This window comes from Patella vulgata, chromosome 2 (genome assembly GCF_932274485.2).
Source record: "Patella vulgata chromosome 2, xgPatVulg1.2, whole genome shotgun sequence".
Lineage (NCBI taxonomy): Eukaryota > Metazoa > Mollusca > Gastropoda > Patellidae > Patella > Patella vulgata.
In genome coordinates, this window is record NC_065880.2 from 48367608 (window position 1) to 48383864 (window position 16257).

The following is a 16257-nucleotide window of genomic DNA, read 5'->3' on the forward strand; positions in this document are numbered from 1 at the left end:
AAAAGTTAACTGATATGTGGGAATCTTATCAACCTTCACATTAAATAAAAACAGCATATAAATTATCCAAAATCCTCAAAAACGTAGGTGTTAGGAGAAAAATGCATTATAATTTTTTTTATTGCGGTATTATGGCCTCATGGGAATTGTAGAAATTTAATCTAGAGATTAGTTAACTTGCTTACCGAAAAACTAAGAAAATTACGTATTCCAGTGCTATTATTATGTAGCAATATTGATAATTCCACGTTTTGCAAAAATGTTGTGTTTATAGGGTTACTCTTATTATACACGTTGATAAATGTAAGAAATATGCCGTAGATAATTATATATTTATCTTTATTTCGAACTTAATGTATTACAACTCAAAATTATCCATGTCAGTGTGTTTTCTATAGAGCACGTTGTAATATACGTGTGAGCTAATGGAATGGTTTTTCTATGGTCAATTCAGCTATTTTGATTATTTAAGTAGCCCCAAGGGAATGTTTCATTAATAAATAATTATCATAAGCCTTACTAATATTTCATATTGAAATCCATGCTGACAAAGTGGTATAGACACAGGAATTCACAATACCCTACCATGAATTAAAAGCATGAAATATGAATTTTTTTTGCAAAGTTTTCGTGTGTTATCAAAAATGACTGACAGTGAAAATTTTGAAGTAGAAACCCTGCCTGGAACACAGTAACCCTGTTGTTATTAAATTGTATCAGTGGAACGCAACAACAATGTCATAGTGAAACCCTATTGTCATTGTACATGTACTTGAGTATTATGTATTTTATGATTTACAAAAAAAGTAAATTTTCTTGCTATACATGACACTTGACAAGATTTGATGTTAACAAATGGGTGTAATTATTTACAAACGTGACAAGAAGGTCATGTTAATTCAATTTTATAAAATTATGAGCTGGCTGTGATGGGTTGAATATACAACATCCTTCCTGAATAACTAAATATATCTCTTGCAATCCTACAATTAACTTCCTTCTTTAATAAACTAACAGCATTATACTCGCTGAATACGAGATAATACCATTGTTGAAAAGAATTCAGAAATGTTATTATCAAAAATAATTAAGTTTTTGTCATCCATCATTCTTTGGGTAGATAAAGGTAAGCAAATTTTTTATTGTGTATGGTCTGAAAGTTTATATCTATCATAGTATCTGGAAAATTGAGCTTTTAAACACTAAACCTTTTTTTTCTCTTTAGATGTTCCAACCAACACAACACATATAATGATGTGCAGTAATGACAACAAAACAGCAAATACAATTTACTTGTATCATGCCATTGATAAATCCGAAGAAAATCTTAAATTTCTTAAGAACAGGTGTTCCTGTTCTATATCCTCTGATCAACCATTTACTATTCATATTAAACGGCATATCACACTCAGAAGTAATAGGGGACAAGTACTAAACAAGTTGACTTTAAAGAATGGAAATCAGACACACATTTTTGATTTAGATCATGGTATTAATCCATTTGGAACAGACTGTCTTTATGGTAGTAAGGATGACTGTCACATGTTTAATAGTACCAATAATAGTTTGATAATAGATTTAGAAGAATCAGCCAGTTTTAGAGAATTTATTTTTAAAATATATGGTAAGTTGACATGTTTTCTGTAACTAATATTAAAATTGATAAATATACATTCTAAAGTTTAAGTTACTGTATTAAAAATTAATTATTTGTGACTTAAAAATTATTGCAAATCCGTCCGTAATGTCCGTTTTCAAATTTGGAATGAGGTTTAACATCCAATCAGCACAATACTTAAGTCATCTGTGACATGTACAATTTTTCTTGGACCGCAGCATTTTAGATTACTTCATCTAATTCCAGTCAATGGATCTTTTGCAAATGTGTACACACCAGGATTCAAATCCAGGTCAATCTATACCTAGCTAGACAAAAATTATGGATTTTCATCAATTAAAATATTTGTCTTTGATTAGGAACTGAAGAAATTCAAATAGAATGTAATATGACTGCAAAAAACAAATCTGTAAGCCAATCAAAAACTCAAAATAAGAAGAAAAGTCAAACTGAAGACCAATCACAAGATGAACCAAACAGAGAAGCATTACCAAGTAATTAATATATTAATTAAGCTTTCATACATATTACATATGAAAGCTTATTGTTTCTGTTAAGATTATTTTTATTTTTCGTTCTTTTCCTGCAAATCTTATATCCTAGAATCTAACCATAGGATCTTTTTTAGTACCTTAAAACATTTACTTTAAATCTGCTATTTCCGATTTTCGTAATTGGAATATTACGTCATTGACAGCTCATCCCGGAAGTAAAACCAACATGATAACTTCTTGAATATTAGTACGTAGACCTGGTTGATCCAACTTCAAAGAAGTAATCAGAAATTTTCTAAGTTATCTCCCCTTTGAGAAAATAAGGATCAAATTTTTTAATAAAATCGACAAAATATAGGTCCGATTGCCCTGGACATTTTTTTCTATACTAGAAAAAAAATTACTGATGCGTACACAAAATATGAAGTCTATCGATTGAACCGAAAGTGCCACCATCTTGAAACGTGAAAAATCCCTGAGGCTTTTGCGATATTATACTTACAGACATGGGAGTTACATTTTCTGAATCCTTGAAGGAATGCCTAAAAAACATTCAGAACAGAATTTTGATTTCAGTCAACTGATGATCTCCATTTGGAAATGAATATGAAGAACAGTGAAAAATCCACTTGAACAGACGTGAAAATAAACACAATAGGCCGTAATATTAGTTCCGTTCAAAGTTATTTCATTTATTTTTTCGATATTTTCCTGCCTTTTTTTTAGTTCTTTCCTGTCATTTTCATTTCATTTTCTCATCCGTCTCGTTTTTAAATAGCTTGATCCATTTTTCTGAAACTTCTGTAACGGGAAGTCATTCCGATTACAGCAATCCATGTTTCAGTTATTTCCCTTTACCTTTCAGATTATTTTTTGCCCGGGTGCAATGTTTCTCACTATGTTTAGACTTGTAACTTCGCGAGTTTTTCACCGATTTTGATAATTATTTTTTTCTTTTAAGATACTTGATATAATCCATGTCCACGTGACGATGAATATGAAAGCTTCCATATCTGCATGGGACAATAGCAGATCTAGACTTTATTGTTTTTATCTTAAATTATATAGTTGTAGAGGTTTATCACAATGAGTGATTTGACAGCCTTTTTTTTTACAATATTCTATTGTGAACACACAATATTTCATGAATTTTAAAGTACAAAGGGGGATAACTTCAACTATCAAAATATTCTGAATATCGATAGGGTTCATTCTTATGCCCTTATGAACAAGCTTAAACAGTCAAAATTTGATTAAAATACAACTCAGCAAAACACATTCAAAATAAAGATCCAAAACAGTGGGAATTTAATAGGGTTCTTTTTAAAGAAACAATAAGCCATCTCACCAAGTTTCTAAAAATTCATTTAAGAAGTCTGTCGTGTTATCATGTTAAAATTTTCTAAATTCTGAAAATAAACTACTCAATTTCTGCCACTCCATACAACGTAACAATATTACAAGATTCACATGGCTCATAAATGTGCACGAATAATTTACTTCTCAGGCGTTACAAATATATTAACCTATTGATAGCTTTTACTCCATGATAGATGACTGAAAAGAAGTGCCTCTTCCTACCCTAGTTTCTCCTATATGTGCAAATATTTCTCGCCCTGTATTTCAGAAGTAGAGCACCCATAGCACACTTTTGCAGAATCATTTATTAATACAAGTCACATTAGAAGAAAGATTTATGATATAATTATGAACATTTGAATATCATGCATCCACTGCATTATTTTTTTTATGTGCCTTCTATTTGTTTATATTTCAAATGTACTCCACTTGAAAAAAAACCCAAAAAACTCCAAACATTGACAAATAATTTAAAACAAGAGTTATCTGCCTTGTGTCAGAAATAATAAATTTGATAATTAATCACTGTTTTATATTTCAGTATTATATATTGGTATTATATTAATATTAATTGCCATCATAACCGGAGTAGTGTTTGCTTGTGCTTGGATCACCAATCCAAATTTGAGGTAAATATAGATTTAGCTTGGAGAGAGAGAGAGAGAAATGGGGTTTAACATCCACTTGACACAAACTAGGTCATTTCGGGACTAACATATGGTTCAATTTTATTTCTATAATTCGCTTGGGCGTATAGGGGTCTTTAGCAGTGGGAGGAAACCGGAGGACCCGGAGAAAACCCACGAGGTTGGACAGGCGACCCTACTCCTTGTCACGTACAACAGGGGATTCGAAACCATGCCAGTTGACTCAATGACAGACTTAATGATACAGCGCGCACGTGCTAACCACTAAGCCATCCCCCCCCACCCCCACCCCCACCCCCACCCCCGCGATTTAGCTTGGATTTGTTGACCATCAAAATTACTAGGACTAAATTTATTGTAGTCAAGCAAGATTAAATATCATGTAGGGAAGATTTTTCACCTACATATTTTAGTACCATTTACCATTGACACTGTAATAAATAAGATGATCATACAAATTCTTCCATTAAATACATCTACAGTCTTCATTTTCAGACATAGTATAAAACGAAGAAAATCTAAAAAGAATATGTTTCCAGAAGAAAAGGTTATAAATGAAGAAATGTCTAATGCAGGTATATCAATGTTAATACAAATCAGGATATGTATTTCAAAACATTTCATACAGTTGATATGATTGTAAAATCCATCTAATCTATATTCTGATTTAGTTGAATGGTTATAGCAATGGATTCTCAACTGGTATGTCCCGAAATCAAATTCTGGCATAGGCTGATAAGAATCTCAGGGGTTTTCAAGCCTGGTTCCCATCTTTCAGGAGTAGCACCGGTGGGGCTGACAAGTAAAGTGTTGGATGGGATGATAAAAGGAGATCCATCCTTGTATAACATAACCCTTGACACAGTTGGTATTTAATGAAGAGTAGATATAAATTTTCATCCCTTCTATTGCATATGTAACAATCAAAATAGAAAAGATGAACTTAAGTTAGTCTCTGAATGTCTGATGTATTGTGTAACTCCATTTTTTTTCTATTCCTCTTTTATGTATAAAAAAAGCAACTTAACAGTCCTCAATGACATACATTAAGCAATATTGGAGGTAACATATAATACAATAATAACTGGTCTAAACAGTAAAACAATGCCCAGTTAAAGTACTACATGATTTATCTTCTTTTTTTTTCCTATACAGTTGTTTCAGTTGCCAGTTAAAGTACTAAATAATTTATCATACTTTTTTATATTCTATAGGGTCACCCGATGAGGATGAGGATGACAAGTATGAATTTTGTGAAATTGAAGAAAATCCCAATCATGGCCAAAAGTCTGACATACAACCTCCCAAAATTCCTAGTACACCTTTTCCAACTAAACAACTTCCATTCTTCAAGCACGATAAACCAACTCCCCACAGTGTCGTAGAAATAAAAGATGAATATTGCCACGTTAATTCAAATGCTACAAATGCAACTATGGATTCAACTCAGACGAGAGATAACATACAATCAGATGTCACCACAGCTGAAGAAGATCCATCATATGATCATATAGAAAGTCATGTTCTCAAAAACCTTATTAATACAGATGACGAAACCCCGACCTGGTCAGACAATAATCGAAGTTCCATTATGAAAAATGTGAATGAAGTTGAAGCTGGTTTACAAATGGACAAATTTCAGTCATCTGAAACCCTAGACTCTGTAACAGCACATCATAATGACTCTGGATCTATGCCACATTACTACTCTGTTGAAGAAGATAAAGAGAACACGAGAGACAATTATCAATATGACAAAAATGCTAGAAGAGAAACCAAATCAGCATATGATCTAGCAGATCACGTACCTAGAGCCGCAGCTCCCATTGTCAACAGGAGCAGGAGTGAAGAGACCAGTCTTAGAATGGATAAAACTATGGACTATAAAGATGTAGTGAAAGAATTTAAGTCTTTGCTAAAACATGATTATGAAGAAGTGAGTCTTGATGAAACTGGATGTAATACTGATACTAGATATGGAGATATGATCATATTAGAAAATGAACTTTATCAGTCTCTAGATAGCTATGATGCTAATCCTACGGGGTTGATAAACAATACACCAATAACACATCTCTAAACTAATTGTTTTTAATTTTTAGCATGCATTTTAAGTAAATTATCAGAACATTGTTTTATACTAATTGTCTATAAAGTTTTTAATATATATCATATGCAACTATATAATGTAGTTTAAATTAAAGAATTAGGAATGAAGTATCTATAGGTGTGCCTACCGACAGATTGGCAACAAAGATGTAGAACATGTTTTATATTAATTGTACATAAAGTTTTTATTATTAATCCTATGTAATTAATTATAAGTTTAAATTAAAGATTTTGGAATGAATTACCTTATATAGCAACAAAGATGTTAAACATTTTTATATTAATTGTACAGGTTGTTCTGCCTGCTCGTACGCCTATGCTAGCAAACTCTGTTTGATATTTACAAAGACATGACATGATGAATTGAACATTTGTGTCCAATTGAATCCAAGCGGGGAGATTTTGTCAGACAAATGCAAATGACGATTAGCAACTTTAAAGAAATTCCATGTGTACATTGAACATTTTCTTGTACAATAAATTGTTATAGCATGATTTTAAGTCAAATGAAATGAAATGAAATGGGGTTTAATGTCCTACTGTTCTGCTCCTAACCTGGGCTAATGAAGACGGGCATACACCATACAGTGTGCTATGAGGGAAATTTTGCCCGTGCAGCAGCGCTACGGCCTACTCTTATATCGAATTACAACTGGCAAGGGATCTTTTATGTGCATTCCGATGTATACACGGGACCTCAGTTTTTCGTATCATCCGAAGGACAAGACAGCTGTCCTTGTCAGGCCCTCCGTTCTGCACCACTGACAAGGGGAAACCATGTATTTTAAGTCAAAGGAAAACCAGTCACATGGTTAGCAAGCATTCCATCCAGTCATGGTATTATTTCAGTTACAAATAACCATAAATTTACAGAACTTATCTGCTTGTAGGTTTGTTAAAAGATGAGACAGTTTTACTCAAACCACATAAAAACTGACTATAAAACTGTAATTCTATACTCTATACACAAACTTACATTTTACTCCACTTAAAGCTACATACCAAAAATACTTGGTTAAAATAACTTGGTGGTAAATATAACCCAAAATCATATCCTCCTGGTTCTGTATTGTAAATTTGATTTTTATGGTGAAATGGGTTTAACTTCATACTTTTCTGCACCTACCTTGCTAATGAAGACGGACAAAAGTGCCATATAGTGTGCTATGAGGAAAATTTTGCTCGGACAGTAATTGTAATCCAACTGTCTTTACATCCATGCCAACATGTACACTTGACCTCGATATTTTGTACTATCCGAATGACTAGATGCTGTTCTTTGCCAGGCCCTCTGTCCTGCAACCTGGGAAATGAAATGAAATGAAATGGGGTTTAACGTCCTATTGTTCTGCTCCTAACCTGGGCTAATGAAGACGGGCATACGCCATACAGTGTGCTATCAGGGAAATTTTTCCAGGGCAGCGGCGCTACGGCATACTCTTATATCGAATTCCAACTGCCAAGGGATCTTTTACGTGCATGCCAATGTGTACACGGGACCTCGGTTTTTCGTCCCATCCGAACGACTAGACAGCTGTCCTTGTCAGGCCCTCCATCCTGCATCACTGACAAGGGGAAACCACGCCGGAAAATCTGAATGAACTTTCTCGGTCAATGCAGGGATCAAACACCCGACCTCCAGTCTAGCGAGCCAGCGTCTTAACCTGCATCTTGGGAAACCATGCCAAAAAAACCTGTGGACCTTTCTCAGTCAACTCCGGGATCAAAACCAGGACCTCCAGGTTGTGAGCCAGCACCACTACGGCTCTAAGAGGCCATGGTACTTGTTTGGTTTGGACATTCGACTCAACACTAGATTATCCTGAGAAGAACGTGTGGAATTTTCAACTGACACAAAGTCTAATGCTCAAGGTGCAAACAAAGACAGTTTATCTTGTTTAGCTAAGAAAAACGACTGTTCACATAAGACTGCATGGTATGCAATTAATAAGCAAAATTACTGTAAATAAAATTTTACAGGGTTTCTTGATAAACTGATGAAGAAAATCAGTAGGTCTTATTTTTATTTTCCATCAAAATTTTAATTTTCTGAGACAACATTTATACTAAATATTGTACAGCTGGAAGAAAAGGAAATGGATCCTTCAATAGTCTCGACAACACATGTACAGTACTTGGGTTGTTTACAGTATCTTTGCCTTGTTTGTGTGTTTGTCATCTGAGTTTGTTCTTGTATGTGGTGCAGTTCTCCTGCATGTACTGTACTATTTTTCTCGGCCATCACCAGGATCCATCATACTCACATTGCCACATGTTAATCCCCAAATTACCTGGTTTGTGTTGAAGGGAAATTGGATAATAGAATAGCTTAAACATTTCCTTTCAATGATAGGTGCACAGCTAAATACACAGAATTGACATTCCTAAAATAACATGCAAAGGTGCAAATTTATGTTATATCTTGCAAGACAAAACTTGTATGTCTTGCCAATTATGGTTTCCATGGATTTGTTGAAGATCAGATTGAAAAACTTGCAAGATAGGTCTATGGTCAGAAAATCTAACACATGAAAAGTAATCGATATCATTCCATCATAGCTCTAGAGAATTCATCAGTATGTAAACAATCTACATCACTACAGTCATTCTCTAATTTCATAACAACCAAACAAAACAGCTCTAAATGTCTGGTAAACCTATTAAATAGATACACTGGATGCATATACATTACTTTTTATGCTGTTTCTAAATTTAATTATTTATTTTTTTATTCCACTTTTGCAGTTCACTACTTTTCTTACTATATTTCTTTCTATGTAAAAATTTAATCATAAAAGATGATGCTTTTTAAGATGTATCATCTGAGATCAGATACATCCAAGATGGAAATGAATTAGATCAACATTTAGGAAGAAATAGTAACTTGGTTATCATATTTAAGTTAAGTAGATGTACATCAATGTTTACTCTTTAAGAATTATTGATAAAAGTACTGATATGAATACAGCAAACTTTTCATCTCGGTTATTATAGGTAGAATTGAATTAGGTCTTTCGTGACGCAATATACATGAAACACTTTCACAACAAACATGCACTTGGCACTAAATCAACTTGGCAGACGCCAGCATCAGCTGATTCCAGGGTGCTCAGATAACATTTCTACCTTTGCAGAAAAAAGAACAGGAATTTACGCAAGATCTTAGCATTTCTACGTGATTATATGTACATGCAAATTACAATACACACGTGCATGTTACATGAACATCGCTGTAAGCTTTGCAGAAATTGTAAAAACTGGAAGGAAAAATACTTTTTCTGTTTATTCAGAACTTGCAGAAGTCGCTGTGTAATATACAAATCCATAAGTAAAATAAGACATACACAATATTCCTCTAAAAAGATAAAACAAAGAAGTCAAATGGGCTTTAAGGATAATGCAGCAATGTATTTCTAAGTACTGTATAGAAAATCATATGCATCTAAAACAAGTGGATAAAATCTGTTAAAAATCTCAAAAAGTCAGTCTAGAATTTGCCATGTTTATTCTCAAGAAATATAAGTTTATTGGTATCCTTTTTACCTATGAACTGCATTCATTTCCAACACTCTCAATCCTGTATAGCAGTTTGGGCAATCATATCTTTAAAGGTAAATTTAGCAATCTTATTTGGCCTAAATCTCAACCTCCTCCTTCTGTCCACTGCCATTGACCTTGGTAATAGGCTTTATTTATTTATTGCCTTGGAGAAGTATTCAGAGGTGGGAACAATTTGCGGGACCTTGAGTCCCAAGTCGCAGCTTCTTGAGTCCAAGATAAGTCCCAAGTGGCCGACTTTAGTACTGAGTCGAGTCCCAATTTTTCACAAGGCCCAAGTCCTGTTCAAGTCGCCAGTTCATTAAATGAGTCAGCAGTTACAGTTCAAGTTAAGTCTAAACAAATATTTCAATTCGAGTTGCTAAGTCGGGTCTTTTATGCTACTTAAGTCAGAATCGATTTGATTCGAGTTCCCACCTCTGAAAGTACTATAAAGAGATTGTGAAGAAACCACCATCGATAATCTTGATAATATATACCAATATGATACTTATAAATTACTAAGGGTAAATGGCAGCGGACCAGAATGGGAAGGCCATGATAATTTTCATGTTCTCTAGTCCAAGAATTTTTTTTGTAAAAATAGGATTTGCTTGTACAAATGAAGTTAAAAATTTATAATGTTCTCCTTGCTCATTAATTTGCTCAGTTCGTTTCTTCCATCAATTATATCTGCCATATGTAGCAAGCAAACTAAATTGACACTAATTTTAGGCAAAAATCCAATAAATAACTAATGACGAAATAATTATTGACAGCTTCCAATTGTAACCTCAATCTTAGGTAGTACATATTCTGATTTCACCTTCCTTCAAACAGTACTTCCTGTGCTGATTTGTAGCCAACAGCACCGTACGACCTACAATACTGCCCATAAGAAAACTCATAAAGAAACCTATCTTAATAAATAAAAACTTAACAATAAAGCATCAGATTAAACAGAAACAGGCGGACATAATACAAATTATTATGAATATGATTTAATCTATATAAGTTTTCTTTATTAATATAGGAAATGAAACGAAATGGGGTTTAATGTCCTACTTTTCTGCTTCAATAAAGACAGCATTAATATAGGTTTTCAGAAACGTTAAGTTACAAAAGAAAGAACCCTCCTACACATCTTCGTTTGTCATTCACTTTACTAGGCTAAAGTATTAATGGTCAAAGTTCATTTCTGCATCTCCAGTAAGAATGAAATTGGGTTTATAGTCTTACTTTTCTGCACCATCCGGTTTATAAAGACGTCCCCAGGTAAAAAGCAATAACGACCGACAAATGAATGACAAACAATATCATATTCCAACCCCAACCTACAACAAATTCCCTTCCCGTTTAGTTACAGAAATTCTGGTACCTTAGAAAGAAAGTTACAATACCATTATGACCTGGCAAACTTTTAATCTGTGATGACATTTTGGCAGGCTATCTCAATGGCACTTGCCTAAATTTCTTGGGGCAAGGTAAAAGAAATTACAGAAAAGTTGGCAAGACTCTGAAAAAAGTTCCACCATGATGTTTTGTTTTTTGAATTAAATTAGATTAAAAGCAGAATAAATATGTCTTGGTTTACTATGCTCACATTCATCTATCTTGCAAGTCCAGGCCATATTGCTTTTCATGCCATTATTTTAGATACACTCTTTTGATTCATACTCAGAAAGTACTGGCAATAATGTACCTGCAGATCATAGGCTAAGGATTGGTACAATATCGTACAATTTTCCATGAAAGATCGTAATTATATTGTGGAAATTGATATATAATAAATAAGAAGGAAACTTAAGTCAAATAGATCAATATGCACTAAAGTGTTTGGTTTTTGTAACTAGATGTGTGTATCACTATGTTTTGGGGACTTTCTTCATATACAAAAGCGTGAATTATGTAAATTTCAGAGGAACGTGGTACAGCACATCTTAATAGGGTCCAGTGTAAAGGGGTTTATGAGATATGAAGGATTTTAGCTCTAAAAAAACTAACTCACAAAGCACATGTATTTTAGTTATAAACCAAGACATGTTTCATGTTTCAAATATGGTATTAATATTTCTTTTATAATGTCAAAGTCAAAGTATATATATTATATAAATATAATGGTAAATATGTTCCCCACCTAGGAGGTCTTGTACACATCACATTCTGTCATATTTCAACTTTATACATGCTCATAAACAATCATCTGTTTCACATCTGTCTGCATGTCTATACTACAGTAAGCTTGAAACTTATTACCTAAATATACCAGTATCACAAACTAATAGACTTATATAATGCCAACAATAAATTTGAAATTTTCATACTTGAACATTTTCTACACAATACCTTGTTTACCAAGTGTATAAGAGGGCACCAGCTTACATAACCCTGCACATAGTTTGTTGAAATGAAATGAAATGAAATTTGGGTTTAACCATGGACCTTATATAAGGTCCATGGTTTAACGTCCTAATGTTCTGCTCCGACTGGGTTAATGAAGATGGACATATGCCATACAGTAGGCTATGAGGGAAATATTGCCTGGACAGCGGCAATGGGCCTTGTTTTTTAATCCCATTCGAATGACTAGAGAGTTGTGCTTGTAGAATTGAATTGAATAGAATAGGTATAGCATTCAATGACTTTCAGATTAAAGGAGCCAAATCTTTAACTCAATATCATCCACAGTCTTCAACATTGCAAACCAGACTTTTTAGTCAATTTAAATCAACACTGATGTTGTTATGTTAGCATGAAAAGTTGGGCTTCTGATATCCAATATTTGAGACAAAATGAAAATTTTAAAATTCCGTGCCAGAATGCACAATTTTTAACGACTCATTGAACGAGGCTAAACATATCCCATGTAGGAGAATACTACTGATGTAGACTGAAACAACCAGACGCCAAATACTGCCATTCAATTCGGACTCTTTGCATATTTTGCCGAACATGAGTGATTAGAAATCAGGTCTTTTAATAAAAAAATTACTAATAATGATCTGGTTGAAGGGTACAGCCTTTCTCATTATGGATCAGAATAATTTCCATAATGATCTTATAAACTTATTTCCAACTATCATGTAAGTAAGTACTTTACTGTGGTCAACAAGGTGTTGGCACCTGGCAAAACACTCATTATAGTTAACCAAATACAATAATTTACCCAGATTATTTATCTAAGTAAATATTTGGCCCATTTACACCCCAATATCTCTCCTGCTGACCATTAATTTAACAGTTATAAGTATTTGTGATATATTGCACCAATCTGGCCAGGAAGTACGGCTATACTGTATTGGTACCATATTGTCTATTCTTAATCACAAGATGTTAGCCCTGTTCAAAAACTCAGTATTGAGCACTTAATAGGGTTATGCATGACAACTGAGATTCAGAATTATACTATTCAAAAAAAGTAGGGGATATTTGATTTTTAAGTGTTATTAAAGTCACCTAATGAAACTGACGAAGAAACAAATGACAAAATGAAATGAAGTTCACATTCATCGATTTATTCCAAATGATCGTTAGACTAAGTAAGGCACAGACTGACCATTATAAGGGTAAAATGATACCCGGGGTCAAACAGCAAAGTTACCACAGCATCACAACCAAGTCAGTAACGGGTAAATCCTCCTCTGTTTGCCAAACAAGCATTGATCCGACGTGGCATACTCCTAATGAGACGTCTAAGGTCATTTTGGTCCAGATTGTCCCATTCCTGTTGCAACGCAGCAGCAAGTTCTTGGACATTGGCAGGACGTTGTTGACGTTGACGTAACCTCTGTCCAAGCATGTCCCAGACATGCTCGATGGGGGAGAGGTCGGGACTCAGTGCTGGCCAAGGTAATGTGGTGATGTTCTGTTGTTGGAGGTAACCTGTAACGATCCTGGCCCTGTGACATCTTGCGTTGTCATCCTGGAAGATGAAACGGCGGCCATGACGTCGGGCGAACGGCACAACATGGACTGCCAAGATGTTGTCCCGGTAGTACTGGCCTGTAACACACCCTGCAACAACATGTAAAGCCGTTCTTCCAGCAACAGTGATGCCTCCCCACACCATAACAGAACCACCCCCAAATCGATCATGTCTGATGACGTTAACGTCTTGGAAGCGCTCGTTTCGACGACGCCACACCCTCCTACGTCTGTCCAAAAAATCAACAGTGAACCTTGACTCATCTGAAAACATCACATTGCTCCAGCGTCGATTATCCCAGTGTTGACGATCCCTACACTAACGACGTCTTGCCTGAATGTGATGATCTCTCAAACAAGGGATCACGCGAGGACATCGGGCGCGAAGGTGACCCCTATGCAGTCGATTCCGAATCGTCTGGAAACACACTCTCACACCAGTGTCTGTTTGAAGACGAGCACTGATCTGATTTGCTGTGATGACACGATTTCTCAAGGCCAAGGTACGGATAAATCGATCCTGGGCTTGAGTTGTCGCCCTTGGTCGACCTGAGCGTGGTCTGTCCTGTACAGATTGTGTATCACGGTATCTGGACCATAGCCTGCTTATGACAGACTGAGAAACATTCATCGTCCGCGCCACAACCGCCTGTGTTGTGCCGATCTGTAGCATGCCAAGGGCACGTAACCTTTCATTTTGGGTAAGCCGACGCATATCAAAATTTGTTTTCTGGTCACTAAAACAATTAAACTGATGTTTCCACCCTGGAATTCAATGCCACAATGACTGTAACATTCAAAGTCAGAGTCGTGCAAATCTTGGGTTGGACCCCCATGATTATCCCAAGCATCACCTGCATTCCATGCGGTAGCTATTGGTGCGTTTGGGCGTCACATGTAACTGGAAATGTTTCTTCTGTTAGGTTCTATAGTGACTTTTTTCGTAGTCATTTGCATATTTTAGTATTATGCCCCCAAAATCAAATATCCCCTACTTTTTTTGAATAGTATATTATAAAATCATTATCACTTACAGAATTTCAGATTTGTGTTTTCTTAATTTAAAGACACATTATGTAAGATTTATAGCCCGTTCAGATGCTTAAGTTCAACTGGTTTTAAAAACCCTGGGATCGTTTAACCAGTTTAACTTAAGCGTCTGAAGGCAAATGTGGGGCAAATAAACCAGTTTAAAAAACCCAGCTCGTGACCTGTCTTCGAGAAGGCTTATTATTTTAAACTGGTTCATCTTAGCCGTCTGAACGAGTTAGCTTAATATCCCCAGCTCCAGCTTGCTTTGAGCATGCGCAGTACCCAGTAAGTTACATTCCTGTGAAAATATTGGGGTCAGACAGTGCCAATGTAATCGAAAGCGTGCGAGAACCGAATAAAGAACATGAAACTACCCATGCGTAGTTAACTCTAACCTCCAACCGATGAGGTCAGAATAGTAAACTGATTTGGCTTCTAGTACGTGAACACAACACGATGCTGTCTTAAAAACCCCAGCGATTATGAACTGGTTTAAAAATAAGCGTCTGAACGGGCTATAAGATAAAGAACTGGTCGTTCTTGCTATAATAGTTCAAAAATAGATAATGCAAAATGAATATATTGAAATTTCATTCAAATTAATTTATTTTGAGTGAAGTTATCACTGTTTTTAGTTTTGACAAGATGTGTGCATTGATTGTTTTTTTATTGTACCAACGGTGCTGGTTATTCGGGTCTTAGCCTCTCCATTTTTAAATTTAATCATTAAATGGCCGAACTGTTCTAATCTTCTTAAAATCTGAGCCATCTCATGGCATTGAGAGTTGATTATGGTTTTGTCTTCTCATGTTAAAGATACATTATGTAACATTTAGATAAAGAACTAGCCATTCTTGCTATAATAGTTCGAAAGTAGATGATGTAAAATGAATAATTTGAAAATTTCATTCAAATTACTCTATTGCAAGCGAAGATATTAGCCTTTGAAGGTTGGACAGACGTGTGCAATAATTTCAACCACCGTACTGGTTGATCGAAGCTAAGTCTCGGTCCTCCATATTTGATTAAATCAAAGTATCGCTGAACCATTCTAATCTATTTAATATCGGAGAAATTAATGTCTAATTAATACTTTAGAAAACATTTCAGGCCTAAAGAAAGACCTGCAATAGGCAGATTTAGCTCTTGCATAATGTATGTTTAATAAACGTCTAATCAATAATTCATATAATATTTAGGCCGATAGAAAGACCTGCAATAGACAGATTTAGCTCTTGAATAATGCCTCGATAATTGAAAGATTCTAGGAATCTAATTCCTGATGTTAACTGAAATTGATTCAAAACTGCAGTGCATATTTATCACAGTATAACTTGAACTCAATTTCTGCCAGAAACTAAATATTTAAAAGCGTAAAGACAGCAAAATTATAATGTCTTTATCATTATTCACCAAATAGTTTTACACACATGGTAAAGATTCACGTTTCATATAAAACATAATGAACACATCAACAAATTATCAGTAAAAGTAAATAAAGCTAGTAATATGCAAGGAACAAAGGAAGAAATTCATA

General features: G+C 34.7%; 1 protein-coding gene across 1 annotated transcript; it reads left to right on the forward strand.

Moving 5' to 3' along the window:
* The first annotated feature begins 979 nt into the window (after positions 1-979).
* On the forward strand, positions 980-6476 carry LOC126811923 (uncharacterized). The gene is made up of 6 exons (XM_050537983.2): positions 980-1126; positions 1226-1624; positions 1978-2112; positions 4013-4100; positions 4614-4693; positions 5333-6476. The coding sequence occupies exons 1-6, from the start codon at positions 1069-1071 to the stop codon at positions 6196-6198; spliced, it is 1626 nt and encodes a 541-aa protein (XP_050393940.1). The 5' UTR covers positions 980-1068; the 3' UTR covers positions 6199-6476.
* The last annotated feature ends 9781 nt before the right edge of the window (positions 6477-16257 follow it).